The sequence below is a fragment of the Opisthocomus hoazin genome, chromosome 8 (genome assembly GCF_030867145.1).
Source record: "Opisthocomus hoazin isolate bOpiHoa1 chromosome 8, bOpiHoa1.hap1, whole genome shotgun sequence".
NCBI classification, from domain to species: Eukaryota; Metazoa; Chordata; class Aves; order Opisthocomiformes; family Opisthocomidae; genus Opisthocomus; species Opisthocomus hoazin.
Genome location: NC_134421.1, coordinates 74,920,473 through 74,948,407, shown reverse-complemented (window position 1 = coordinate 74,948,407; position 27,935 = coordinate 74,920,473). Strand labels below are relative to the sequence as shown.

The following is a 27,935-nucleotide window of genomic DNA, read 5'->3' as shown; positions in this document are numbered from 1 at the left end:
GAGCCTGTGGGTCCTGGGGCTTGGCTCAGGCAGGTCCCCGGCCCCGTCCCTGGCACGCAGGCCGGCGCTGCTCGGAGCCCCTCTTGCTCTCCAGTTCATTGCTTCCTCAGAGAGCTGCTCTGGAAGAGAAGATCTGAACGGGACACTGGCTAACGAGACACATGCCCCCATCCTGTACCTCCGTTCTGAGCTTGCGTCCTTCCCCGAGGGCGGCGTGGGGCTCCCAGGCGGGAGCGGTGCTGGGGGGTCGCTGGCACCGCTGTCGCGGGCGCTGGGACCGCGTGTCCTGGCGTGAGGAAGGGGTGAAGGCGGGCGGCTGGAGCTCCCGTAGCTGTGCTGGTCGGTGCAGAGCGTTGCAGGTCGTCGTGACACCCGGCTTGTCGTGTTTCGCTGGGGGAGGGTGCGGGAGCAGGGGTTTTCCTGGAGCTGAGCGCTCACGTCTCCTTCCTGTTTTCAGTGATGCTGTTCAGCCTCGCTGTCCGTTAAGTGGGTCAATAGCCGTTCCCTCACCCTAACATTTAGGATGTGCCCTTCGCTGTTTAAGGGCAGGCGACAAAAGCAGCGTTGAGCATCATTGGTGTGAGAGCCGAGGCGAAGAGTCGCAGTTCCTCCCTGGAGGCTCAGAGACAGCAACGGTAGAGGTTTGAAGTGATGGAGACAGAAATGAGAAGAAAGAGGTTTCACCTGTGATGACCACACATCTGAGCTAGAATTTTTCTCTCATTAACATGGGTTATGCTTTTGCTTCCCTGACTTCCAGCTGGACATGCTTGTAAGTGCATTTAACATGTAAATAGGATCCACGTTTCATTTTTGCCCATCAGGTTCAGTTGGGGGCTTCCAGCATCGTTGGATAATTTGCTGGCGCTTCTGTTCATCCTCGTCTGATGCCAGAGCCAGCTTTGTGGTAAGGCACGCTGGGCACAGCCTGCACGATGGACCTGAGGTCCTTGTGGGAGCTTCGTCCTGCAGCATGTCTGTGTCCTGTGCTCTGGAAGAACTGTTCCTGTGCTTTCAGCTTCGTGAGGAGAGCTGTAGGACACAGGGTTATTTCTGTGGCTTCTCCTTTCCTGGCGGCCCAGCACGTGGGCTGTGGAAGCTTGCTCTCCTCGAGAGCTGGAGGAAGGGAAGGTGCCTGCGCAGCGGCACGAGGGGCTGGCATGGGTGTCAGCGAGGGGCTCTGCCCAGGGCTGAGCTGTGCCCCAGTCACAGACTGGCTGCACTGACCAAAGGGGAAATGTTCCTGGCTGTTGCTTTTTCTACTTAAAAAGAGAAAACCTCTTTTCTTGCAAAGTCTCTACCGTCAGTCTGTCTGACAGTCGCTGCTTCGCTGGCTCCCTGTCCCACGAGCCGGCTTTCTGGGCAGAAGGTGGTCGAGGCAGGAGGTGCCCGTCCAGCTGCGCAGGGCAGAGCTGCTGGCATGGAGGTGGCGATGCTGGTGTGGGGGGACTGGGGGCCAGGAGATGGGGCGGCTCTCTGGGGTTCAGGGAGTGCAGAACTGCTAGGGAAATGACTGGAGGAAAAAGAGTAAGCAAGGCATCAAGGATGTAGCAGGCGCATTTTCCTTGGGCCGGATGGTCAAAATGGGCATTTCTCTCATCTTTCTGAGCTCTGTCTCCTAAACAGCTGCAGGCCTGTAGTTGCCAGAGCTTTTGCAGCTTGAAGGTTCAACTTTTGATCCACTCTGGGAGCTGAAGGTTTGTGTGTGCCTGACACGGACAGCACAGCGTGGGTTTCACAGATCCCGCAGTGTGAGGTCCTGCTTGTGCGTGTGATGAGGAGTTCAGGAGCAGGCACAAGCTTGTGCTATGCACTTAATTTTTTTTCGGAAAGAAGGTGTGAGGGCAGCCCTCCCTCTCTTTCCTTGCCTGTGCTTTGAGGGCAAAGTGAGCATAATTGAGTCATAATTCACAGTTACTGGAAAGAAAGCATGGGCCACAGTATGAAAAGCAGTACTGGAGCTTTATATTACAGCTATCTCCAGGGGAGATTATTTTTATTAGAATCTGGGTTGGTAGAAAACTTTGAGATTAGCTTCATTTTTAATGTATGGTTCTCTGTGGATCAGCCCAAAAAGAGGCATCCTGCTGTCCGCAGCTGCCGAGCTGTTGGTGTCCCTGTGCCCGGCAGCGCTGTGACACGACACCCAGTGTGCTGAAGATGCCCAGATCGACATAAGCGTCCAAAGTTATTTATCAACATTTCCAAAAAAAGGTGGATATGAAATCTTAAATGAAAAAAACCACATAAATTATTGAAAATTTACAGTAAAAATGAGCAGAGCTGCAGACCCACTTTTCCACAAAACCTCCGCCAACTCTGTTCGCATGCAAGGAAAACGTGCGATAGCGGAGCTGGAAGTGCAAGCAGAGGAGGGAGCATCTCTGCGCGTAGGGACTTGTTACGACGCTGTGGGGCTGGGGGAAAAGCCCCCGCTGCAAGGAGCGCAGACCCTCCTTGCCAGTAGCTCCCCGAGTTGTGGGTCGGGCAGGCGGGCAGCCCCCTCCCCGCGCCTCGTGCCCCCTCCTTCCCGCGGCAGCCCGGCCAGCGAGCCAGGCGCTGAGCCCTGCGTGTGCCGTGGTCCTGGCGGTGCGGGCACACGGAGCAGCCCCTTCTCAGTGGGCTGCGCGTGTGCTGAGACGCGTGCCCCTCTGCAGGGCTGGTGACGGCGGTGGGAGCATCCAGCGTCGGCACGCTCCAGCGTCGGCACCCGCGAGGGGCTGCGTGTGCTGTCCTGCTTGATACTGTCGTCTGAGAGGTGCTCTTTGAGGGAAGCTGCTGTGAACTGATGCACAGGTGAGGGCGGAAACTGGTGCATTCCCCTGCCTGACAGCAGTGGGGTTTGGAAGAACATCCCACGCCAACGCTGAGGAGGGAGGAGGTAGGGCTGCCTGCGCCACGTGGTGTGGGAAGAACGGACCATGTAGATACAGCCTTGGAGGGCCAGCACCAAAGTAACCTGACGTACGCCTGCCCCAGGGCACCCAGGGTCCCACTGCAGGCTGCCAGCGGTGAGCTGGGCACGGTCTCCACACCCGCGAGCAGGTCTCAGTGCCTCCCCAGCGCAGGGCTGCCGGGAGGGTGCGTGCTGACGAGGAGATCTGCTGACTGCCCTTGCTGGCGTCTGGCCAGGCTGGAGGCTTGCGCCGCATCAGGGAGCCAGCACTGTCCTGGAAGCCTGTGCAGTGTCTTTCTGGTGGCTCTCAGGAGGAACCAGCAGGTGCCCTTGGAGGTGCAACCGCCCGGCAGTGCCTGGGGACACAGTGCTCCTGGTCAGACGTCGGGGCCAGGGCTGCGGCTCCGGTCCTGCTGCTGCCTTGTGCGGCTGACATGCTGCGGGGTGGCCGGACTCCTCAGTGGCCATGTGGTGCCTGCGGGGACGTCAGGAGTGTCCCAGCGTTTTTAAATTGCGTCTGAAAAACTTCCTGGTGCGCTCTCACACCTAAGAGTTTTTCTCTGCTGACGCCTTGGTGATGGCTGTTGTTAACTATGGGTCTCATCTGCTAATGGATTATTTCTGGGTTTATCTGAGCGTACGTCTGGAGTGGTGGGGATTCTGGGGTTTACCATTGCACCAGTTCCCTGATCCCACTCATCATCTGCAAGCGCTGCACTCGTGGGAGGGAGAGGGGGGATTGCTTCACTTGCACTGGGTTCAGCTCACCCCACAGCGCAGCCTCAGCTCCCTCTGTGCTGTTCATCCCCTCCCTCGGTAAGTTAATTGGACTGTAATAATAAATTTACGAGTTAACCTTTCGTAAAGCACCTGCTGTTGGGGTTCTTTGTTGCCCACGTTTTTCAGAGGCTCAGTGTAATACATCAGAGCGTGCAGTTCGTTTCCAGACCACAGTTCTATCGAGCATGAGTGCGTTGACTCATGGTGTTTTCTCCCTAGGTTTTGGAGGAGGGCTGGGACCTGTGCATGCGGAGAGGGGCTGTCTGTGGCTTTGGTCTAAATTCACCGCCTTGCTGTGCTATTCAGCACGGACCTCTGGATTTAAATTGTGGTTTTTGCTGTTCCCAGCATTTCTCAGGCTGCGGTTCGAGTTTGTGAATCATATACCTTAAAAATGAATATCTACACAAGTGCTGAAGAAACATAATTGAAATTATTTCTTTCTCAGTGTCGTGCGGGGCCCAAAGGCAGTATGAGAAGTTAACAGAAAAAGGCTTTAAGAGGGAGGAGTTGGAGGGTGTGTTATGCACAGCTCTAGAGATGAGTTTGTTGCTCAACAGCACCCTGACTGTCTCTGGCTGTGTCAGGAGGTTTTTTGTGCATTTAGTTAGAGAGTATATTTTTAAAAACTTGCAATGTTGTGGATGTGTGCGAGGATGGGTGAACTGTGCAAGCCAATTGTGTGAAGGTCCTCCTTGCTGTAGTGGGTGAGATTACGTCAAAGGTGAGAGTTTGGCAGTAGGTTGTAGGTAATTGCAAATCTGAAGATACTCAAACTTGAACTTGCCAAATATCCCATAGAAGCTGGTTCGGTGGTGGATTTACTCTTTTCTTCCGGATCTCGTCCCAGATATTTTTATGGCAACATGGGCTTTTTTCTAGAACTTTGGGCCACTTGCCTACTGTCTGCTTCTTGCCGGAGACAGGAGATGGTTGTGGAGCAGCACTATCCTACTAAAATATCTGGAAGTAGCAGATGAAGCTCTCCTCACATGAGGAATGACTGGTGGACCTGAAGCCTCGTCTGTTTTCTTTGGCTGTATCAGCTGAATTTGACCGTAGACGATACCTCTTGCTTTATACCTGGGGATCATACAGCTGCAGATGGCAAGGGCAGTGCTGCTTTTGCCCAAAAAGCGTGGGATAGCAAGCGTTTGGGGACATGTCTTTCCTCACCTTGGCCTGTGGCACCTGGCCAGGATGTGGCAAGAGCTGTGGGGATCAAGCTGTGAGTGAGTTCTAAGTCAGAAAACCCAGTCTGTCCGTTAGTTACTGCCATGTGCAGCTGGGTGCCAGGACGGTGCCCAGGGCATATCAGCTGCCCGTTCCTTGGTGGTCCCAGGTCTGCCGTGATGGCTTCTGTGCCCCTGGGACCACGAGCCAGCTCGGGTGATCTCTGTACCTTGACAGCAAGCATTCCCCCATTCCTGGGCTCCTCAGTTTGCAGAGACCCCAGAGGATTTGTTCTCAACATGGTTTATGGGGAGTCACCACTCACGAAAGAATCGTGTGGTTCTGGTTCGCCTAAATCCACTTGATGTGGTAGGCAAGCTCAGAGTGGGAACACGAGCTTTACGCTAGGAAAAGAAAATGTTAAATCCCAGATTACAAAGTCAGCAGTGCAGTTACAAAAGAGGTAACAGAGCGCAGTTTTGGAATACATCTTGCATTTATATTTTTATTCTTTCAGCTACAGGAAGCTGAGTGTTCTGCCTGGCAGTGTTCTGCATCCAAGTTACTCATTTGGAGCACTTTCTTGTGCAGAAATCTTGATCTCCAATGTATGCTTTTTAATTTCAAATTAGCTTATACATACAGAATTTTGAAGCTTGTCCTACCGCCTACCCCCCGTTCTCTACCACTGATGGGACCTGTTGGTATAGTGACCATACATTTAGTTGCTTGTTTCTTTGAAGAGAAGCCCAGCAGGATGTATAAGCATGTTTGAGAAAAAGCATATCTTTGATATCAGAGATTCTCCTGTTTCATCTCTGGCCTGTTCATTTCTTCTTTCAAAAAGTAAATGGAATGAGATCCATAAACTTATATTGCAAACTACCTAGTAAAAAGTTTTTGGTATCGTTTTCAGTTTGGCTTTTGGCTTACTAGCAGTGCATGAAGATTTGGTGTTACATGCTGTTGTGTGCTGTTGGTCCCAGGGACAGCGCACACCGCTGGCTTTGCCTCAGAGCAGTATTCTGTTCTCAGCCATTCACAAACGGAAACTTTATCTTTGATTTCGCTGGATTTGGTCAATCGATTGCCTGCAGGATGAGGAACGAGGCCCGCAGCGACCTGGTGCCGGTGGCTGGAATGTGAGGTGGGGCTGGCTGAGGGCTGAGGAGTTGGGTTGGGATGCAGCTCGCCTGTGCCCGGGGCAGTGCTCGAGGGAGTCCTGCCGGGGAGGAGGACGGACGGGTCACCGCAGCCCTCGGGAACGGGGCTTTACATACAAGGATGCTTGCTTTTTAGTCCCTGCTGCTGGCTCCTGTTTGCACTCAGTGAAGAACCAAACAGGGTCTGGGATTTCGCACTGCTTTGGGCTGGGGGCTGCGCCTGTTTGGTGCAGGTGGCCTTGTCTGGACTCCTGCGGAGCCGGCCGTGCTCCCGGGGTTTCTGTGGCAGGGAGGCAGAGCTAATGGCTGCTCTGGCAGTGAACAAAATAGGGGATGGAAGAGTGCACACTTGCTGTTGGTAATTGAGTCCAAGGGACCTTACAAATTTTTCCTGTAGCTCTGCAGCAAGCTTAATTGGTCATGCTGGCTTATGGGTTCATAACTGGTAGAGATACTGATACGTGTTTATGGCAATACCCAGGTTCTCATTTGTGATTGCAGTGTCAGTATGCTAAGTGTTGTTTGAACGCATAAAAGCCAAATTTTCCAGCCTGCAAATGTTCTTATTTCTATTTCGCTTTTCCTGCTTAAAGTTTTGTTTCAGTATATGCGTTTTTCCCAGTGAATATGTTGCATAAAAAAGGATGTGCAGGAGCATTGATTTAGTTTCACTAATAACCATAAATTGTTTGCCTTAGTAACTGTAGAACACTAGCGATCCATTAAAGTAATTGTTGTCTTTTAGTGTTTGTTTTACTAATCTTTTCCTTCCATTGATCACTTCAGGTTAACTCATAAGTATGGACTGTTTTCTGAATTCCTTTGATTCTTTTTGGTACTTTTCTGATACTGAAGAGTCCCAATATTAATGCGTCATCTTAAATGCATTTACTTCAGTCATTCTGTGGGGCAGTGCTTTTGCAATGTAGCTTCACATCCCAGAACCAAAACAATTAGAAGATCCAGTAAGCATTTTCCTAGCCTATCTTGTCACCTTGATACTTACTCTTCTTCCCAAATATCCCAAGAAAGTGGTTTATTTGCTTCTGTGGGAGATTACAGCATGGTTTACCGTCCCTGGCTGTTGGGAAGATGTAAGGAAATTTGTGGAGCGGTGAGTACACAGCGTTTCTCAGTCCAAGGACTGGCTAAGGAGTAGCTCTGGGATCTGGGCTCTCTGGTTCCAGCCCAAAACGCTGTGTAGAAATGAACTTCACTCACACCAGAGAGCATTAAGCACCATGGAGCAGGTGGGTCTGCTGTCCCACTGCCCGTCCCTGATGGCTCAAGCTGTGGCCGCGGTGGCCAGGAGCTTGGGCTGCAGATGGCTGTCCTGCGGCTGCCCATGGAGAGCAGCTCAGGCCAGTGATCTCCTGACAGGCTCGCTGCACGCTGCTCCTCCGGCTGCTGCAACGACCTCCGGGTTGCTGCTGCAGACGGGACCTCTCTCGGTCCTCCAGTGTTTTCTCTAGGCACTTGCAGTGTTCCTGCAGGAGAGCCGTTTCTGTCCTTGTTCGTGTGAAGTAGGGCTGCCAGGCCGTGCTTGTTTAGAAAAACCAACGAAGCGGAAGGGGCTGGGAAATGAAGAGCGAAAGGGCTCCATGCTACCTTCGCGCTCCTTAGGCTGCCTTGGCATCCAGACCATCCCGCAAGACAGATCTGAGTGGCCCTGAACGTGCACCTCTTTGCAGAGCAGGAGAGCAGCACAGAGCACGAGCGCCAGTCCCAGGCTGTAAGGGCTGGATCCCCGTCCTGGAGCCACTTACGGTTCCTGTTCGCACAGTGGTGCTTCCTGACAGTGTTGGGCTGCCTGTGTGGAGACGTGTCCCTCTGTTCCGAGTGCCTCACACCTCTTAGGCAGAGCAGGAGGCATGCCCTGCTCCTCTGCCCTTGGACAAAAAGGGAGCGGGGCACTTGGACATGCCCCCTCTCCTTGATGGTGCTGGGCAGGACGTTATCTTACCTCTCTGCTGGGGGAATTTCCCTGGGGAGCCTGCCCGTCCCACTGGGTGGTGTAAAGGTGATGGAGGATTGCCAGGCTGCTCCCCTAGACCCTTTGCAGCACCGTGGTCACAGACGGCTGGGATCCCCAAGGCAGAATCTGCGTCTTGCCTTGTACTGGAAGCAAGCGTCACGCTGGTGGAGGGGGTGAAGCAGCAGTGTCTTTTCTTTGCGGGTGGTGTCTCCTGGGGGATCGTAGACCTGGAGCTGTGATGGTGCTGTATCCTCAAGCCCTTTGCCTTGGCGTTAGCCTTGCCCAGGCATGAGCTGGCTGCTTGCACTTGCTGGGTTTTTCTCTGAGAGCACCGTGGGTGTTTACCAGCAACTAAAACTAAATGGTGTTTCTTCCCACTGCTAGTGCTTGTTTATCAAGGCACAGATTAATTTAGGGACTGGTGCTCCAAATGAAGCTCAACTGGAGCTGGATGGGGTCATTCCTCTTCCCTTTTCTGTGATCTGGCAGACTGTATTTTTCCACATTTCTTTTTCTCTTCCCTCCTCCTTGTTGCTGGCAAAAAATGTACTTCTAATTTGCTGTCTCATGTGCAGGTCATTATCAGGCATTGTAATTTGGAAATTTTCTGTCCTCTACTGGGGGGGTGTGTGTGGGAAGTTTCACAAGACGGGATTAGTTCTTGCCGAGTCTCAACCTGCTGTCTAGAAACATGTTGCATTGTGTGGTGTAGCTTGCGATAGTGTATACTCGAGGGGATAACATCCTGCTTATTTAAGATGCAAACTTTATTAGTGTCATCTAGCTTCCTTTTAATATCTTTGCTGTTTGATTGACGCCAGATGCCATCCAATCTCATTCTTCCATTCAGGTCTTTGACATTATTTATCGCTGCTATTATATGGTTCTTCAGCCCTCAGCTGGTATGATGGTGGTACATCCATTACAATTTTGATTAATATCATGCAAACCAGATGTCATGAAGCAATATTTAACAATGCTTCTAAAACACGGCATATAGTCCATTCCCATGGTCCAGTCAGTTTGCAGTTCTCAGTATAAAGAAAGCTTACGTCAGTCTGTTGAAAGCCGCGCTTTTCCTGCTGGTGCTGGCTTTAATAAAACAGTCCATAACCACTTTGGGCTTACAGGTCGGCTTTGCTGTAGGCCACTGGTTCTCTAAATGTGTCCTGACATTCACAGGTCATTGGCATCGTTAAAGGCTTGGTTGATTAATTAAACAGCCAGCTAACCTAACAAAATCCTCCTCCCTGCTTCTGATTGGCTCCTTGTTGTTACTGGTTCATTGATGGAAATTCGTACTTATTTTTTTATACCCATCATTTTACGGAATTGACTTGTACTCCCAGCGGTGAGTCGTTGGAGCGGAGGAAGCCATGAGTGGTGACGGGGAAGGCAGCAAGTGCCCGGAGGCTGCATGTGCCGGGCAGCAGCGTGTGCTTGGGACAGGACATGCGCTGTGGAGGGTGTGAGGGGAGAGCTGATGGGTGCTGGGGACAGGACATGCACTGTGCAGGGTGTGAGGGAGAGCTGATGGGCGCTGGGGACAGGACATGCGCTGTGGAGGGTGTCAGGGGAGTCAGGGGAGAGCTGATGGGTGCTGGGGACAGGACATGCGCTGTGCAGGGTGTCGGGGGAGAGCTGATGGGCGCTGGGGACAGGATTTGTGCTGCGCAGGGTGTCAGGGAGAGCTGATGGGCGCTGGGGACAGGACATGCGCTGCGCAGGGTGTGAGGGAGAGCTGATGGGTGCTGGGGACAGGACATGCGCTGTGCAGGGTGTTGGGGGAGAGCTGATGGGTGCTTGGGACAGGACATGCGCTGTGCAGGGTGTGAGGGGAGAGCTGATGGGCGCTGGGGACAGGATTTGTGCTGCGCAGGGTGTTGGGGGAGAGCTGATGGGTGCTGGGGACAGGATTTGTGCTGCACAGGGTGTGAAGGGAGAGCTGATGGGCGCTGGGGACGACGTGGGCAGGGAGCGCTGAGGGGAGAGGGCGCAGCACCCGCTGATGGGTGGAGAGAGGTCGTAGCCCAGTGCAAAATGGGGGTTGCTGGAGCAGCAATGCCTGCTTCTGTACAGCGAGGGCTTTTCGTTCTCTTCCCATAGTAATGTCTTGGCATTTATCTTCCATGTAGGGAGTGTTGTAGTTGCTGCGGGGAAAGCAGAGTCGCGGCTGTGCCGCAGTTTGGTGAGCGTGGCGGCTCCGGAAGCTGCAGTGGTGGCACGTAGCGGGGTCTCTCCAGCACGGCCAGAGGCTGAGGCCTCTCAAGTCGGGCATGGATGATGAGTTGAATGGTGGTAGCTTGGACCACCTCCTTTTGGAGAGCACGTGTACCTCTGCTACCACCTCCTCCTGTAGGATCGTCACTGACTTGTTCTCTTCTGGGCTCGCTCACCTGCTGGTACTGCTCCGAATTTTGAGCAAAATACCGATACGTACTAAGGAGCTGGAATTAAGGCGTATGCTTCGGGAGGAACTTGTCATTGTAAGTTATGGATGTTTGTAGCAATGCAGAAAGATTTGTGAAATGTTTTGGTTACAATCATAGAATCATAGAATAGTTTGGGTTGAAAGGGACCTGTGAAGGTCATCTAGTCCAAGCCCCCTGCAATGAGCAGGAACATCTACCACTAGATCAGGCTGCTCAGAGCCCCGTCCAGCCTGGCCTTGAATTTGATAACAAAAAAACTTAGAAATGAAGCAACGCATAATTTTGATGTTTTCTTTCTCTGTATTTGTTCATACTTCTTTTGTTGAAATCCTTCTTTTACTTCTTAGTGATGCTGATGAAAGCTCTGCGTCTTCTCCTTAGGGTTTCAACAGTGTCGATTTAATTGATATCCTTGTTTTAATTAGCATTTGACCAAAGCGAATATATGGATTAGATTTTTCATTGTTAGTGACCATTTTTTTCTTGCTGAGAAGCCTTTCTTAACACCAAGAAGTTGAAATTTTAATGTGGTTGTTAGACCATTTTTAGTCCACTATGTTTCCTCAGATTCTTATTGCATGGACACGCTAAATTGTTGTCTTTTTCTTCACTGGGTTGGTTCAGAGTTTTTCCTACTTCTTGTGCCAGTGCGACCAAAGTAATTGCATCCTGCCTCAGGGGCTTTGTTTTCTGTGTGAAGCGTGATATAAATTTCCATATAGACCCAAAGGAATCTGCAGTATTTAAATGCAGCAGCCTGCAGACTCTGCAGCTGTTAATAGAAGAAAAATGCTAATTTTTTTAACTGGATAAAATATGGAAGTAAGCCAGTCAATATTTGCCCTCCTAATACTATTTAACTTACTATTAACTTTAGTTTATTTGACAACATGGAATTCCTTTGTACGGCAGAATTTTTATTGAAAACGTGGTAATATTGTGAAGTTGTCCTGTGTGAACCTGGAGGCTGTGGTTGCCTGGGAACAGTCAAGCTTTCGGGTTGCTGTTGGGAGGCTGCCAAGGCTCCGCATGTTGGACAAATACTGGCTGAATTGATCATCAGAGGAGTGGTTAATAAATTTATCAACATTGTCATTATTTTTTTTTAATTAAAAGCCACGGAGTAGAGGGGCACGCCTCTTCCAGCGTCTCTTTTGGCTCGCCAGCTGGCACTGCTGCCAGCCCCACGGCTCCGCTGGCTGTTGGGGTGCTGCTTTGCGAGGGGTGGGGGGCAGCGGGCGGCAGCCCCTGGCAGCGCAGCCAAGGGGGCTGTGCGAGGGCGCCGGCCGCGTCGCCGCAGACGGGACCCCGGCCACGACAGCCCCTTCTCTGAGGCCTCGGCGAAGGCGGAGAGCGGTGAGGTCCCAGCCTGAGCACCTCAGCCCACGGGAGCATCCGGAGCTCGGGGTGGAGCCACACAAGGAGGTAGTAAGTGAGGCGAAGAAACAAACTGAATTAACAGCGTAAAGTGGCGGGAAAGTTTCACAAAAGAATGGATCAGCAGGTGAGTGCTGAAGCAAACTGATTTGAAAAAACAAAACAGTGGGTAATTACTGAAGGAATTTTAAGTATGGAGCAGAGGAGTAGGTGGTAATAATGTGCATTTTGTTTTCACTCAAAACAGTTATTATATCATGGAATAGACATTAGCAAGAAGCAGCTGTTGAAGCCGTCTTTAGCAAAAGCTTTAGTGTCAGTGTGGAGAGCTAAAGACCAAGAACTTATACAGTAGTTACATGGTTAATGGAAAACAGGAAAAATTATCAGCTGGAAGATAATTTCTGGTGAGATTTAACCATTGCATGTTTAGAAAACCGTGTCTCCCCAGTCTATTTGAATTCTTTAATAAGACAGAATGCACGTAAGAGAGCTGCCTGATGGGATTTATCAAAACTTCAGAACAGTTTTGATAAATGTTGGTGGGAAAGCTGCTGAAAGGGCTGCAGAAGTTCCATGGGGAGAGCAGAAGAGTTGCAATACACCAAGTGCCAGGCAAAAAGATCGGCATGGGAAGGCATGAACGAAGGATGGGTTCTTGTCTTCAGGAGAGTTTGGCGAGGGGGGAACACCCACAAAGTGTTAATAATTTGAAGAGGACCATAGCAAGCAGGCAGATGTGAGTGCGGTGACAGCAGGTTGGACCACGAGGGTCCGTCTGGAGTGGCAGGCAGAACTGTGGCTCGTGGAGGGCTAAGGACAAACCCTGGAGGGGTGCGGCAAGGGACATGCACACAGTGACACCTCCCCAGGGAACCCTTCCAGCCTCGATCAGCAGTTGGCTTAGGGGCTCCCTGGGCTGGAGGTGGGTTACGTGATAACCCCCAACTGATGTCTTTTCCAGGAAATCGTAGTATTATATTTTGAATACGTATTAGCTCTTAGTGCTTGCACCAGGGGTGGGGAAAAAGGAAGCTGTGGGGAACTAGTGGCCTGTCCACCTCGCGTTGGTCCATGGGAAGGTGATGGCACGAATCTCCCCGGAAGCCCTGGCCAGACACATGAAGGATGAAAGTTTACTGGGAATAGCCAGCATGGATTTACCAGGGTTAGACTGTACCCACAAACCCCATTGCTTTCTTGGTGGGGGCACCTGGCTCTGAACAAGTGGAGTGCAGGAAAAGTTGTCAGCCCTGATCTTCAGTGTGGTCTCCCATAGCATCCTTACTGCCAGTGGGGCCTCGGGACGGTTGGGGATGGAGCGCGGGAGGTCGGAGGAGAGGCTGAGCACGGGCTTTGCTCAGCCCAGAGAGGAGAAGGCGAAGGGGAGGCCCTACTGCGGCCGGCTGACGGGGTGGGGAGAGAGGATGAAGCCAGGCTCTTCTCGGGGGTGCCAGGATGGGACGAGAGGCACAAGCTGTGGCCAGGGACATCTTCCCTCCAAGGCAGAAAAAGCCCTTCACCGGAGGGAAGTCGGACACCAGCCAGGACCCCGAGAGGCCATGGGGTCTGTGGTGTTGGAGACGCTCAGCTCTCGCCCGGCCACAGCCCTGAGCAGCTGCCTGCCCTCAGCCAGACCAGCTTTCTCCAGGACGCGTCCTTTGGCGTCCGCATGTGGCTTGCTGGTGTGGAGCTCCACAGAGAACACGTGCCAGGTAGTGAGGAAATACCAATTCTTTGTCCTGCTTTGACTCCTCTGGTTTCACTTAATACCCTCCTGAGTTTTGTTTTGAAGAGACTTTACTGCTGGTGGGTAGGAGTTAGTGTAATTTAACAGAAACGATGCGATTGTAACGAACAAGGCGTATGCACAGAATCTTGGAGTGTTAAGTACGAAGAAAAAGGATCCAGTCACAACAGCAGACTGGGTGTTGAGACTTCAGGCAGAGGGAGTGTAGGTTAATGGAAGATGGGAGAAACTGTAGCTTTGCAGAAAAGAGTGGTAGCAAACTGTAACCGAGGAGTTATTGCTGCAATTAGAGTCAGGTCTGGGTAGGGTGCTCCAACTGGATTAAGCCAAATGCCCAACGATGCACACCGTGCTGATTTGTGGTTGTGACTATGCGAGGGAAGGTACCTTGGAGACCAATTTGGAGTCGATTGCCAGAGCCCAGCAGCATGCTGTTGAGCAGATCAGCGCGAGTGTGTCTAATGAAGATGTCCTATCTGTCACCTTGTCTTGTGGTGTTTGCATCAGTTCCCAAGGAGATAATATCTGTTTATCTTTTCCGTGCCACTTCTGGTTTTGTCATATTCCTTCTCAGTCTTCTCTTTCCCAGACTGAAGAGTCTTGTCTATTTAGCTGAACCTCACATGGATGCCACTCCAGGTCATTGATCTTTTCTCCCTTGGCTGCACCCTTTCCACTTCTGACGTGGCCTTTCTGAAAGGGGAGCCGGGACTGCAGGTGGCCTTGACAACACAGACATACTAACGGCCTTCAGTCCCTGCTGTTCTGTGTTCTGTCGGCACCCGCTGAGCGTTGCTGTGGTGGGGTGGGGTCGCAGGACTGGCGGCCACAGCCGGGCAATGGCAGCTCAGAGCCTGTCGTCATTAGCATTAGCAGGGTTGGTCTGCTGTGCCCTTTGGCCCTGGCTCTGTGATGTCCTTCTGCTGGGCTTTGCAGTTGGCTTTCAGTTTTACTGCGCCAGGTACCTTAGCTGTTGACTCACTGTTTGCCTCCTCTTCCCCGGCCGTCCCAGACCCGTGAGCAGCACAGGCACAGGCACGAGTCCTGTGGGACTCTGCCATGAGAGCTGTCTGGTGGTACCCTCCGTGGCACACCTCTTGATCAGCTGTCTGTGCGGGTGAGACTCTCCCTCTCCTCCCTGGGCAGTGGGTCTGTTCGGCTGCACAAGGCTGGCTGTAACAGGTCAAGCCCAGAGAGGAGGTTCAGGGGGACCTAATCAATAACACAAGCATAAAACCCCCAATGGATAAGGATCAGTGTTGATGATGCAAAATAAGGTGCATTGGAGAGAGAAACATGAACTCCTGTAGTGCCTGTGCAGTAGGCTGAACTGAATGTGTCAACACCAGAAAGGGACTCGAGGGTTAATGTAAGAATTTTAGTTCCTTATGGATCACAAAGATCCACAAGGACCTGAACTTACATTAAGCCCCGAGTTCTTTTGTTCGGATATGTTAGAAATGACTGTTCTGCAATATGCTAAGTGTAAAAATGCACAACGTCTGTTGACAATTTTTTCATATAACTAAAAGCAATAGTGGAATTATGAATAAGATGTGAGCATAGGTGCCATAAAGAAGAGCACAAAAAAGCCCCACGGGGCCAGACTGGTGGTATGTCTGCCCCAGTATCTGTCGCTAGCAGTGGCCGAAGGACAACCTGTCCAGGGAACTCACAAAGTCTGTCCGCCTTGGGCAGTCCCTTCCCCCATGCTGCTCCTGTCTCAACAACTGCTGGTTCAGGGTTGTTAGAGGCTGCAGCCCCAGCTTCTCATTTCTTTTCGATACACATGTAGGGCAAATTAGACCTGGGCTCATCAAAATAAATTATCTTTTAATTCATTCAAAGGCAGAGTTTTGCAGGTAACTAAGGACTAATGCCAGATCTAGAAAAGGGGGAGCTGTATCTTGGAAGGCACGTGGGGTTTGGCCGGCTGAGAGGAACGGAGCGGTCAAAGTAAACTGCAGCCAAACTGCCACATGCTGTAGTGAAAAGCACTAATGTGATTCCTGGAGGTGGAAGCAAGGGAATAGTGAGTTGAGGTGAGGACAATATTTTATAGCTGTATATGACAGCTGGGAGACAGATGCTGGAATATTGCCTCTGGCTCTGATTCTGCACTTTAAAAAGAGTATTTAAAATTAAAGAGGGTGCTGAAAAGAGCAACAAAAATTATTTGAGATCTGGAGAAAATGCACTACCATTTACAAACATCAGCCTCTTCTGCTCACCCTAAACAAGACCGAGAGGTGACGGTGTTAAATGGGGGCTACCAGTGTAGCAAGAAACTGAGTGCTAAAGAGCTATTCAGTATCACAGGGAAAGACATAACGAGGAATAATGATTGTGTTGGAAGTTTAAACAAGGGAACTCAAATGTCAACTAAGACGTACCTTTTTTCATTGAGGCTGAGTGTTTGCTTATTAATTTATCCAAGGAGGGAGCATGGTTTCCATCATGTGATGTTTTTAGACTCATTGGATGCTTTTCAGGAAATTATTAGCCAAATGCAAGTAGTTCAGTTCATTGTGGGAGTGACTGGTTGAAACTTATGGGGCAGTGATTCATTGCTCAGACGAGATGATCTTATGGACCCTCTTGTCTTTGAGTTTGCTGAATCAGAGGGCGTGCGGAATATGTGCTGCGAAGGCAACTGCATACAGTATGCTCTTTTCTCTGATTTCTTCTAGTCTCTAGTCAAACTTATTTAATTTGCTCCTTTATACTGAGAAGTTCTGTATTTCTTTTGCGTGTGTTTATTAGGACCTGTCTATCCAACTAGCATGTCTCAGTTGTGATGCTGGATGAGCAGAAGATCTTATTCCCTCTTCTCCAGAAGCTTTGCTCTACGTGTCTGTTTTTCAGCCCTAGATAGAGCTAATGCTTCCCAGGTCCTCATTTTCTAACTGCTCACAAGTTACAGGTGGCTGTGGTTGTGGTGTTGCCATGAGCTGGGGAGGAAACATTCCCAGGTCTGAAGGCAATAGCCATCTCTTTAACCTGTCTTGGGCTCTCTGGTGGAGTCGGCTTGATTTACAGGTCCAACACTTTCGCATTTCCCTGTGCTGTCTTTTCTGTATGAAGAGTTCAGCAGTTTATTGGAACCGGCCAGCGATTTTGCTCTTTTCATGCAGGTGGCAAATCATAAAGCTGTCGTAGCTCTGTGTGAGAGGGAGGTTGTGCCTGAACCAGTCACTTACCATTAATCAGGAGTTCAGTCTCTTTACACGTTCATTTCAAGCCGCGTTTGTATCAGAGGCAGCTGCTCCTCTGAAAGCGCTGACTGGTGGGACTGTAGGATGGGGCCGGTCGTCGCTGTCGGTCCTACTGAAGAGTTGTAGTAAGGGGGCTCTTGGACTCTTATTTTTTTAAATAGAAGTAACTGGATGGCTTCCTGTCTCAGGCGATGGATTCTGGGGGATGACACAGCAGTCACCGACTTCCTTCCAGACTGGCTCATAAGCAGCAAGTGTTTCGCTGGAAAATCTGTAGAGCCAAAATACTTTGTTATCTCCAGCACATATCTCTGCAAGAAGGGCTCATGCACCGGGTGCTTTCCTGCTGGGAGCTGAGAACCTCCCTCCTGCTCTTTATCTTGTTTCCTTTTGGTGGAGGCAGCTTCTCCCAACGTGGCGTTTAGCACAGCGGACGGCAGGGCCAGAGCTTTCCTCAGGAGGTGATCTAAGCCCAGAAATTCCTGTTGTTTTGCCAGCATACACAACTTGCTCTTTAAGCTGGTCCAGTTTGCCTTTTGCCAGCATCCAGCGCACAGAAAGCTTGCGCTGATTTCTGCTCTCCTGCACTCAAATGCAGAGTGGTCGGCATCGCTCTGCCCTGGTCACTGCAGAGCCCAGCTCCTTCCCTGGACTGCGGTCACGGCAGGAAACCAGCTGCAGCGGTGATGTTCAGCCTGGTCCCTGGCCAGGGGCCGTCCGCACGTGGGGGCTGCTGCTGCCTCTGCCCCGAGGGGCTGGGGTGGGCTTGAGGGTTGCTGGTGGCAGTGCTCGGGGTGATTCCCCGCCAGAGCTGCCTCCTGGCTCCGATCCCTTCTCCCGCCAGCACGCGAGAGAGGCCAGGACGATCCCGCCGGATTTCACCCGCTGCAGCAGACCGGTGACGTCCGCCCTGACCGCGGGAGGAGCTTGCTGCTGAAGCTGCTGCTTAAGCAGAGAGGCTTGTAATGAGTAGTTAGGAAGAAAAAGTGTATAACTGGAGAAAACCAAACATGGTCTTTTAAGGAAAGGGGGCAAAGTTACCTGGGCTTGTTTGTTTCATACGTGGCGTCTGTTCCTGTGACTTTGTCCCAGTCCTGGTGTTACAAGGAGCCGCTGCTCGCTCCGTGCCAGTCTCTGCTCGACGTTGTGGCTGCGCGCTGCTGCGGGATGCTCCGCTCCGGCTCCGAGTTCAGACGTGGTGTGTTTGTCCTGTGCAGACCGCCCCGTGCCTCTGCTCACCTTTGTCTTCTTCCCCCTTACCTTTTTCCTGTTTCTGTTGTTTCCCGAAAGACAGGGCCGCCAGACCTGCACGTGACATGGAAGGTCTGGATGTGCTGCCGAGGCGGTCGTGGCGTAGCAGCCCTGTACATCGCTCCAGCCCAGAGCCCAGCACAGCCCCCACGTGACCGCGCTGATGGACCCCGGTGTCGGGAAACCTGCCTCGCTGACCTTCGCCTTTGCTTACTGTCTCCCTTGTTGGTCAGGGGTTCAAAAGCATGCTTGCTTGCTTCGGGCACTGTAGTTTAGGGCAGCAAGGGACCGTGCTGAAACACGCGTGCATATTGGTAAGCAGGCCAGCCTTGCTCTGGTAGGCGTGGGTTTCCTCCAGGCTCTCCTCGTAGGTGTGAGGCATGACTCTGCAGAAAATAAGCAGATTTTTCAGCAATGTAAGTGCTTGTCACAGTTCTCTCTGTGTTCCTGGGACAGAGGCCAGGCCTTTTCATCCCAGAGCACGGCAGAATCGCGGAGCCCCTCCTGGGTATCGGCGTCTCCTGCCTGTGCCCTGCTCCTGCTCCTGGGAGGGTTTGCACAGCGTGGTGCAGAGCACACGGGGTTGGTGCCGCTTGCAGTTGTGCTCTCAGATCTGCCGTGCTCGTGCATCTGCCAGGGAGCTTTTACTCCTTGTCTGTGAGACCCTTTGTGTTGGCATCCGTTGCGACGGCGAGCAGCGAGGAGCCCACCCTGCAGCCGGTCCTGGCGGGAGGAGCCCTGGCACTCCTCCTTGGGTCACTCTCATGCCTCGGTTTCTTGCCGGCCTCACCCACTTTCCGTCGGGCTCCCCTCTTCCTCTGTCAGCTCTGATGACTTCAATACCATTGTCATTTTGCGTGTGGTGTGGCAGGACTGTGCTCTTTTCTGTTGCCATTCAGAGGCAACTCCCATTTTCTAGAGGAAATCTTTTATTTTTGATGCATTCCTCTGCTCTGTTGGTTTGGTTGCTCCATCTTTCTGTAGGGGCCTCTTGGAGGCTGTTTTTTCATATTTGCCATACATTTGCTCAGAGTGTCTAATGTGATATTGTGAAATATACTCCCTGCTGCCTGCAAGCACATTACCTTTTCAGCTGCTTCTTTTTAATCTTCTTTCAACTCTTTCTCATTTGTGTTCTCTTCGATGAAGAATTTTTGGCTTTTTTGCTCTTATAAGGGATTGTTGAATGTAAGTTCTTTATTGTCATTGTTGCAGGGTGGCTGTTGAATAGATCTTGCCTGTCATTCTGTGCATTGCTGGGGACTGAATCTGAAGCTCTGAGCTCTTTCTTCCTTCAGGAGGGAGTCATCCGTGCTGTCTAAAACTTGAGAAGCTGTACCATTTTCTTGCAGGAGTTGTTTCTAAGGCTTTGATTGTTGTCATCAGAGCTTATAGTTGTATGGAAGAAATTATCGCCTGTAACTGCAAACCAGAGTGAGCAACTTGTTCTGACAGCTGCTCCCCTCTGCCCTGCTCCGGGCCCTGCCCCGGCCGCAGGGTGGGCTCCGCGGGTGCCGTGCCATGCTGGCTGGCACGCGGGCCTGGCGCTGCCATGGGGTGCTCCCTGTGGAGGTGCCTCTTCGGCTCCCCGCATCCCTCCGGGGTCTTCTGGGGACTGACGCCGGGAACTGCACCGAGCCTTTCGTTTCAGGAGAGCGTCCAGAGGAAGGGGCAGGCACCTTTCCTTCACCTGCAGGTTCAGGGCTGTACAAGGCAATTTGGTTCCTTTTAAAATTAATGTTGCCTTGAGTGTCCAAACCCTCAGGGCTGGGAGCTACCTGCGCCCTGTGTGAGCTGCTGTGAAGCGCTGCCTCCGGGCTGGATCTGTCTGCGTGGTGGTGGCAGGTGCCCGACGCGTCCGAGCTCAGCCCCTCTTCCCGATGAAGAGTCGGCGCCTGGCCGGGTATCTGCAGCTCGGGCAGCCAAGTCCTGCTCTGCCCAGTGTCAGCCCGCGGCCGGTGTCGGGGCTCCGGGGCTGTCCCAGCCACGTGGGAGCCCGGAGGAGAGCAACGTGCCCCTCCGTGAGTCCGAAAGCGGAGGAGCCCTGTCTGCTTCGGCTCCTGGAGCAGAGCGAGCCCCGTCCTCCCATGCACAGAGCAGCTTTCTGCTGCCATCCCTGCGGGCTGCAGTGTTCCCTCTGCGCCAACAGCCCTCGCCGCCCTGCCGACAGCGCTTGGTGGGATCAGCCTCGCGTCTTCGGGTCGCTCCCGGGGCGGCTGTGCTGCACCACGGAGTGCAGTGAGCAGGTTTGGCGGAGGGATCTCCGATACAAAAGTCGTTAATACATGCGGTGGTGTTTGGAGAAGCAGAGTCACAAGAGACGTTTCAGTAGCTGGGTTATGCCCACAAAGGGCTGCGCGGCGTTTTGACCTCGCAGCTGAAGGAGGCATTTTCTCCTTTCTCGTTTCTGACACAGGTTAAAGACAGAAAGAGACACACTGCAGGGTGGAAGCTGTTTTCTGTCTTAAATATAAAATGTTCATACTCCTCAGAGTAGGACTCTGCAGTACAGTTTGGTATAAAATTCAGTGGGTTTTGTGCTAGGACCTTCCTTCAACCAATGCTTTGCTTGTGCCCATGTGCTTGCCTGTCAGTGCTTTTTTTACAGTAACTACATATTTCAATACTGAACGACATGACTGGACAGTGAGGAAGAGTCCTGGAGGCTAAATAAGCCTGTAGGAAGGTACAGACAACGTTTGTTTTTTATTTATGGATCTCTGACAGAATGATACGTATTCTACTTCTCTTTGAGGACTGAAGGAGAACAGAGCTGGCGTTTCTCAAGGTTTTGAGTTCCTGATTTCTCACACCGGCGGCCGGCTGCCCTTCCTCAGCACCTGCAGTGGGAGACGCCGTAGTTGATAAGCACCCGACTCGCTAATGCGGTCAGCGATGAAATAGATAACGCTGACCTCTGTTTGCAGTACAAATGCACGCTGCCGAGTGCAAGTTGTCTGTGCCTGAGAAAAACGAGCTGTAACATCAGCTCGGGGGCTCTCTGTCGCAGGCGGTGGCTTTTCGGGTGGCGGGGCGCGGGCGGGCAGCTGGCACCGTGCAGGGCCACGGATGCTCTGCTGGCTCCCGCTCTGCCCCGGGCAGGGTCATTTGCTTCTCTCTAGGCAAAGCTGTTTAATTTTTTCAAAACAGTGCCTGTTTAATTCACAGAACCAAAAAGGTGCTATTAAGGGGACAAGGGACTGAAACAGACCCTGGGGTTAAGTTCTGCAGTTGGGAGCGGGACTGAAGCGGTGAGTGAGGATGTGCAGTCACGTCTGATGCCCGAGGCGCGTGTCCTGCTCCCGGCCCGGTGGGGACGCGGTGCGGCCGTGGCAGCAGCTCGGGAACTGTGGGTCCGTTACAGCTGCTGGAAGTGCTGCTGAGCACGTGGAGAAGGTGGGGGTCAGGTCTGTCTCTCTGGAAATCCAGATAGGTGTCTGTGTTTGGGCTGCAACTCTTCAACCCCTGCATAGACAAATGTGCTGCTGCTGCTGCGTGGCTCCATGCTGCACCTATCCCTTGGACATGGCGTGCACCTCCAGTCTCCCGCTGCAAGGGTGGTGATGTGGTCGAGGGGAATAACGAGGGTGGGCAGAAGTGTGGATGCCTCCGTGTGATGAGGGGAGCGGGACTCGGCCTGGAAAGCAGCGGCTGCTGGGGGAGCACTGCAGAGGCAGGGAGGGTGGTGGTTCACTTTGCCTTCCAGCACAAAAATCAGGAGCATTAAACAGGTCTGACAGACCGTGGCTTTGAAATGAAACGCTGAAACAAGACAAAGCGCTCTCTTCTCCTCCCGCAGAAAGTGTGGAGGGGCAGGAGAAACAAACAAGGAGCAGAACAAAGTGATGGGAACAAGGGAAGGTCGAGGGCCAAAATGCAAAGCCAGGGACCTGGGAGGGGTGGCTGCCGCCGGGGCCAGGCTGCTGCGAGACCAGCCCCCGGTGCTGCCAGCACGGCATCCCCGTGCCTTCCTGCCCCTCGCCTGCACGAGCAGCTGCTGCCAAGAGCCCGCTGCCCGGCCACCGCGGCGGAGGGGACGCGGCTGAGGGGATGTGGTGACGCTGCCGCGGCACCCGCGCCAGGCATGTGGTTCGGCGTGCTCTGGCCGGGGCAGGTTCCCATGGCCGTCCTGCTCCGCCAGCACCACGGCCCCAGCCCCGCAGCCAGCCGGGAGGGCAGCAGCAGGGGCCACAGCTGTAGGAGATACAATATTTGATGACTCAGGTCACAGAATCACAGAATCACAGAATGGTAGGGGTTGGAAGGGACCTCTGTGGGTCATCTAGTCCAACCCCCCTGCCAAAGCAGGGTCACCTACAGCAGGCTGCACCTACAGCAGGGTCCTGAGGAGGGAGGGAAGCTGCCTACAGTGCTAGGGAAACCTGCTGCGGTGGCAGGGGGAGGTGGGAAAGTGTGACTTTCCATCCCCTCGTTCTTACTGTGACTGCTTCTGGGTGCAGCTGTGGGGCGCAGGACCGTGGTGATGCTCGGCTCTAACTGCCCTCCGTGTCTCTCCACAGAAGTGTCTACGGTTGAATCCAGATGTGCCAGTGTGGGTTTCCAAGCAGCGCATCCTCTGCATTTTGAACCACAGCCTGAAGGATGTTCTGAACTACGGGCTCTTCCAGCCGGCCTTCAACGGCAGGGCTGGGAAGTTTCTGGATGAGGAGCGCCTGCTGAGGGAGTACCCCCTGAATCCAGACACTCCTGTCCCCTACTTGGAGGTAGCCATCTTTTTTTCTTTTTTAAACGTGTTTTCATCTATTTATATGTATGTAGATATATGCACATACATATATATATATGCGCATAAGTATGCAGGACTTCTATGATCCCTTCCACTGCAGTCTCTGTAGACACCACAGATATTAATGCCCCCAGTCCCCCTCCCCTTTTTTTTCCCATTCCCCTTCCAGAAGTGAAAGTGTAGAAATTTGTGTGGGTGTATGTTTACTCATGGAGAATTCATTGAGGGAAAGCTGAGTCAAATGCCTTTGAGTTTTGGTTGCTCGTGACTCTGCTGGAGAGCTCCGTAACATCTGTCATAGCCCTATGAAACAGCTTCCCTGTTTTCTGACCCTGTTGATCAAAATTTCTTTTTTTCTGGTGGCACATAACTGTCATGGGAAATTGCAGTAACGGAGGGAAAGCCAGTCTCGTAGGTACAGATGGGAAATCATAGGGAGCTCTTTGAATATGAGGCTGAAGGACTTGAGTTTGAAATTTTATTTAGTTTACAGTTACTATGGAGACTGGATCACAACTGTGTGCTTTGACAGCACGTGACTGTCCCTGTAAGGACCTCCTTTGTGTGATGAGCGTGGAGGATAATCTATACTATTTGCTGTTCCAGAAAATTAACTACAGCAGAAATGAACTGAATTAACTCTGTATTTACATTCGCTATAGGTTCTGCCTTGGGCTGAGATTCAGGTGATCACGTGTAGGTGTTTGTTCTCAGGTGGCCTGCAGCATTTCTTGGGCTCCACTGACTGTCGCTGGGGCCATCCCCACTGCCTGTAATGGGACTCAAGTTACCTGCACACGGACTTCTAACTTTAGGGGACTTGTGCTATATTTTACCCACAAAGTCTATTTAGAAAGCATCGCATCCTTAAGCTGCACGAGCTCTTATAAATGCGAGCGTGAATGCTGTTGTTATAACTAATCCTGACTAATTTGGAAAGAAAGTGCAGCACAATTTCTTAGCAAACTAACATTTAATGTAGACAAATACATTTGGAACAACATTAAGAATGCTTGCAAATAAACCTATGAGGTAGTAAATTCCTTAATGTTCCTTATACAAGCTTTAATGCTTTGTTTGTGTGTAATTTAGCATAATGTCCACGCTTAATGTCTTAGCACACACATCTAAATGCAGACTTGACATGGAAATTTGTTGTGTGTCATTTCAATTCTTCATAACTTGATAGGAATGGCAGCTGAGCACTGGAGAATCCTTTTGCAAAAACAAAAACCTGGAATCCATTTACGAGGCATAAATCCTGTGCTGACACCATTGAGGTTTCTTGAACCCAAAAGATAAATTAGCCCTCAGGGCTGCATATGAAGGTGATCAGATAAAGGAGGGGTTCGTGCATATTGACAGAAAAATTACATTATAAAGGAGGCATGTGCAGTAGCAACGTGGAGCGGTGGGATGCTGGCTCTGTTCTATGCCAGGGAGAGCTGCGGGGGCTCCAGATCCCTTTGTGGAGATACAACAGCAGCTGCAGCGCAGTGTTTTGGTGTCGGGCAACATGCGGTGGGGTCTGCCTGCCCGTCTGCTGAGATCCAGTTACCCTCCCGTGCGCTCGAGGCTGCTGACTGTACCCCATATTGCCTTACTTGTTGCTGTCTACTGTCAGAAGCAAATTGTGTCCTTAATGAGGCAGTTATTGTGTTTGCATGCCAAACACACCATTGTGTTCTCACCATTATTAATCATCACACGTTCGGTTCACGGGCCTTGTAAATTTGAATGGGATTTGGAAATCCTCGTGCCCGTATGTCCTCCCGGTGCCTGCCCGCTCCGCAGGCGAGCTGTTGGAGCACAGCCGCTGGCATGTGGCTAGCTTAGGGTCGGCTGCCGGCTTCAGCTGCTTCTGCAGAAGTTTTGCTGCTCGGCTTTGAGCAGCTGACTCCGTGTCGTACAACTCGGCTCCTCTCAGGCGAGGTTTTTGCCGTGCGCCTGGGTGGCGGTGCACGTCGCTCTCGCGTCGAGGCCGACGTAGCCCGGCTTCCCTCTCTCAGAGCTGCCCCGCGGGTCACTGCCGGGCCCCTGCCTGCGCAGCGTGGGGCAGCCGGGAGCCCCGCGGGACCTTCCCCGGGGCGAGTCCCCCCGAGCCGGCGCGCTGGGGACGGCAGCCGAAAGCGAGCGGTGCGCAGAGCAGCCTGCGCAGCTCAGCCAGCGCGCGGCCCAGCGCTGGGAGGCAGCAGCTGGCAGCGGGGCTCGTCCGCAGGCCCTGTGACGCGGTGCTGCGCACGAAGAGGAGCCGCTGAAGGACGCTTGCGTGACTGCGCAGGGATGCACAGAGGATGCCCGACACTGGCAGCGTCTGGAAAGTACCAACGTCTGTAAATCAGTGGGCAAGACAGTTTTTACCTTGGAATGAATAAAAAAAAAAAATTGTGTAAGAAATTATCTGCCCAGTAGTACCGGTTTGTGATAGACGGAGAATGTGCTAATATTTTGCCAGTATCGAAAAGTAAGTGGGATGAGCTTAGAAACTGCAGCCCAAAGATAATTTGGTGTCAGTTGCAGCTGAAATAATGAAATGTTGATGGAGGATTAGGTTCATGGCAATTCAGAATCTCAGAATACAATTGATGCATTGAAAAAAGATCTAGTCAAACAAACCCAATTTAATTCTTTAAGGAAATTGTAATTCTGCTTCATAAAGATAACTGTACAAAGGTAGCAGCCACCTGGGGGTACTTGAATTTGTTGTGCATGATACTCCAGGATTAGCACTGTAAAACGTCAGTAGGTCAAGTGCCACTGGCTAACTAATCAATGATAAAAGCAGTTGTCACTGCAATCATCACTGCATGGATGTACTTCTAGCGGGGTTTCTTAGGGACCAATGTCAAGCTTGATGTGGTCGCCCCGAGCAATCTGGGTGTAAATGTAAAATCACTGCTGATTAAGTCTGATTACACAAAGTTTGGCAGAGAATATAACAATGTTGGCTGCGTTGTCTAGGTCATTTGGTGAGTGTCCCGTCAAAGTATGCTCTAAGTCAGCCAAATGACAAACATACAAGGGTTGCTCACAGAGGGTTGCTCACAGAGGAAGGACTCTCATTGTGGATAACAAATTTTCTGAAGAAAATTTTTAAGCCTTTTGGTCAAGAAATCTAACAGCAGTTTCCAGTGTGATGCTGTGGCACAGCATGACCCTGTAATCCTTCAGTGTGCACCCTGACAAGTAGTGAGTTGGTTTTAGGCGTGGCTGGGGTGGAAGTGGTTGGGATTGGAGCAGTGTGTGGATGGCAGTTGGTGTACTTGAAAGGACATTGGAAAGAGGCATGGTACAGAAAAGTCCAGCAGAAGTGATCTGAGAACAGAAGAGAATATCCCTCAGTGAGAGATTTGGAGCTCAGCCTGCTTACAGGGAAGTCGGCTCTGGACCACCTGCATAAGAACTGTCCTGGAGAAAACCATTCTGTTGTTAGAGGGATCTCTAATTAATTGGGAAGAAGCAGAACAAAGCCCACACCGTCTGGAAGCAGACGCCAGACAGATTCATATGAAAAACTGGTCAGAATTTCTTTAGTGAGGAAAGCAATTAACTATTAGAGCAAATTACGGAGGAGAACAGTGTATTCTGTCTCTGTTGTTGTTTTCAGATCTAGGCTGAATGTCTTCATGCAAGATGATGTTTACTGGAGCTGCTGGAGAGCGGTTTGATGCTGAGTGGGTTTTGTTCATCTCATATCTGACATTCTTCCCTCTTGCAGTTCCGGTACAAAAGGCGTGTGTACACCCAGACTTTGCTGGATGACAAGCAGTTCGCCAAGCTCCACACCAAGGTAAGACTGGGGTCTAGCTGGCGAGCTGGAAGGCCTGGTAGCGTGCTCAGCATGGTGGTGGCCTGCCGCAGAGAGGGTAACAGGTCTTGGGACGTTTCAGTCTTCCCTGCTTGCCAGACTGCAGAGCACTCCTGAGGCGTGGGTGGTGCCTGCCGAAGCCTGGGGTGGTTTAGGCAGGGGTGCAAGCTGAAGGACCCCGTCGGCCCGTGGTAGGGTCCCCACACAGGGGTGGACTTGCACTGGTTACGTGTGCTTGCAGGCAGGTGTGGGGTCGGACTGGGCTCTGCAGGAGAGCGTGGGGTCAGCTTTCTGTGGGGTGGTGAGGCAGAGGAACACATGACGGGCAGGCTGAAGAGAAGCTTTATTCTCTGGCATGGAGGAGTCACTAAATGCCTGGAGAGCACAACGGTGCGCATTGAGGAGCACGGCTTCCCTCCCCCGGCGAGAGGCTGCCGCACGCCTCCGCCTTGCACGCGGGCTCGTTGCCTTGTCTCTGGCTTTAACCCATGCCTTTGGGTCAGGATTTCACTGGTAGGATCCACACGTGAAGTGGAAAGCACTCTTGGACTGCTGCAGCCCCCACGTGTCGTGGGCAGGGATCAAGGCACGAATCAAGATTAATGGTGCAGGCACCGAGTGTCTGGGGAACAGGCAGTGTGGCAGGAACAGTGCTTGTGCACGCATGGGTGTTTCCTGGGAGGAGAGGCACCCCACCAAAACCAGCGGGCTGTGCAGCCAGGGATGCCCCAGCTGGCACAGCTGGAAGGCCAGGGGTGCTAACGGTGACCAGGCTTTGGGCACGTGTTGCCTGGATGCCCTCTTGGGTTGCTCTTTCCCCAGACAGCTGCGGTGGTCGCGTGGTGTCACCTCTTGCCTAAGAAATTAGGAACGATAATTGTGGAGAGGTCTGGGACCATCAGAAGATTTCTGCTGCCACTAATAATTGTGCCTTGAGATGGCATGTGGCCCCGTGGGGGCTTTGATGGTTCCTGGGAGGCCGAGGCCAGCGGTGCATGGGAACTGCGAGACAGGAGGAAGGAGGTGGGCTCCAGCAGCGTGGTGGCTGCACGCACTGGGCAGCATCTGAACTGCTGGGTGGCACAAGGACACCCTCAGCCCCCATCCAACACATTTTCTGGGAGAGTCTGTGGGAAGGGGCTGGGGCAGGGAGTGGTGGTGTGGAGAGGCTCATGGGGATTGCCCGTGTGTGGAAGGCACTGTGCTAGGGAAAGCCGTGTGGAGAGGCTTTGGGGGTTCTTCTTTAGAAAGGATGTGGGACTGGCCAGAACCCCAGGGCTCCCTGCTAGCTCCCTTGTGGTCCATCACAAGCTGCCTCGGAAAACCCTGTGCAGAGCGAGTGCTTCTCGCTGAGGGCTGGGCAGCCTC

General features: G+C 52.1%; 1 protein-coding gene across 1 annotated transcript in view; it reads left to right on the top strand.

Annotated features, from left to right (window-relative positions):
• SHANK3 (SH3 and multiple ankyrin repeat domains 3) overlaps window positions 1-27,935 on the top strand; it is a 386,587-nt gene that overhangs the window by 43,572 nt on the left and 315,080 nt on the right. Inside the window, exons 4-5 of the mRNA XM_075428667.1 lie at window positions 22,533-22,736; window positions 26,478-26,549. Of these exons, the coding sequence (XP_075284782.1) occupies window positions 22,533-22,736; window positions 26,478-26,549 (276 nt within the window). The remainder of the gene's footprint in view (window positions 1-22,532; window positions 22,737-26,477; window positions 26,550-27,935) is intronic.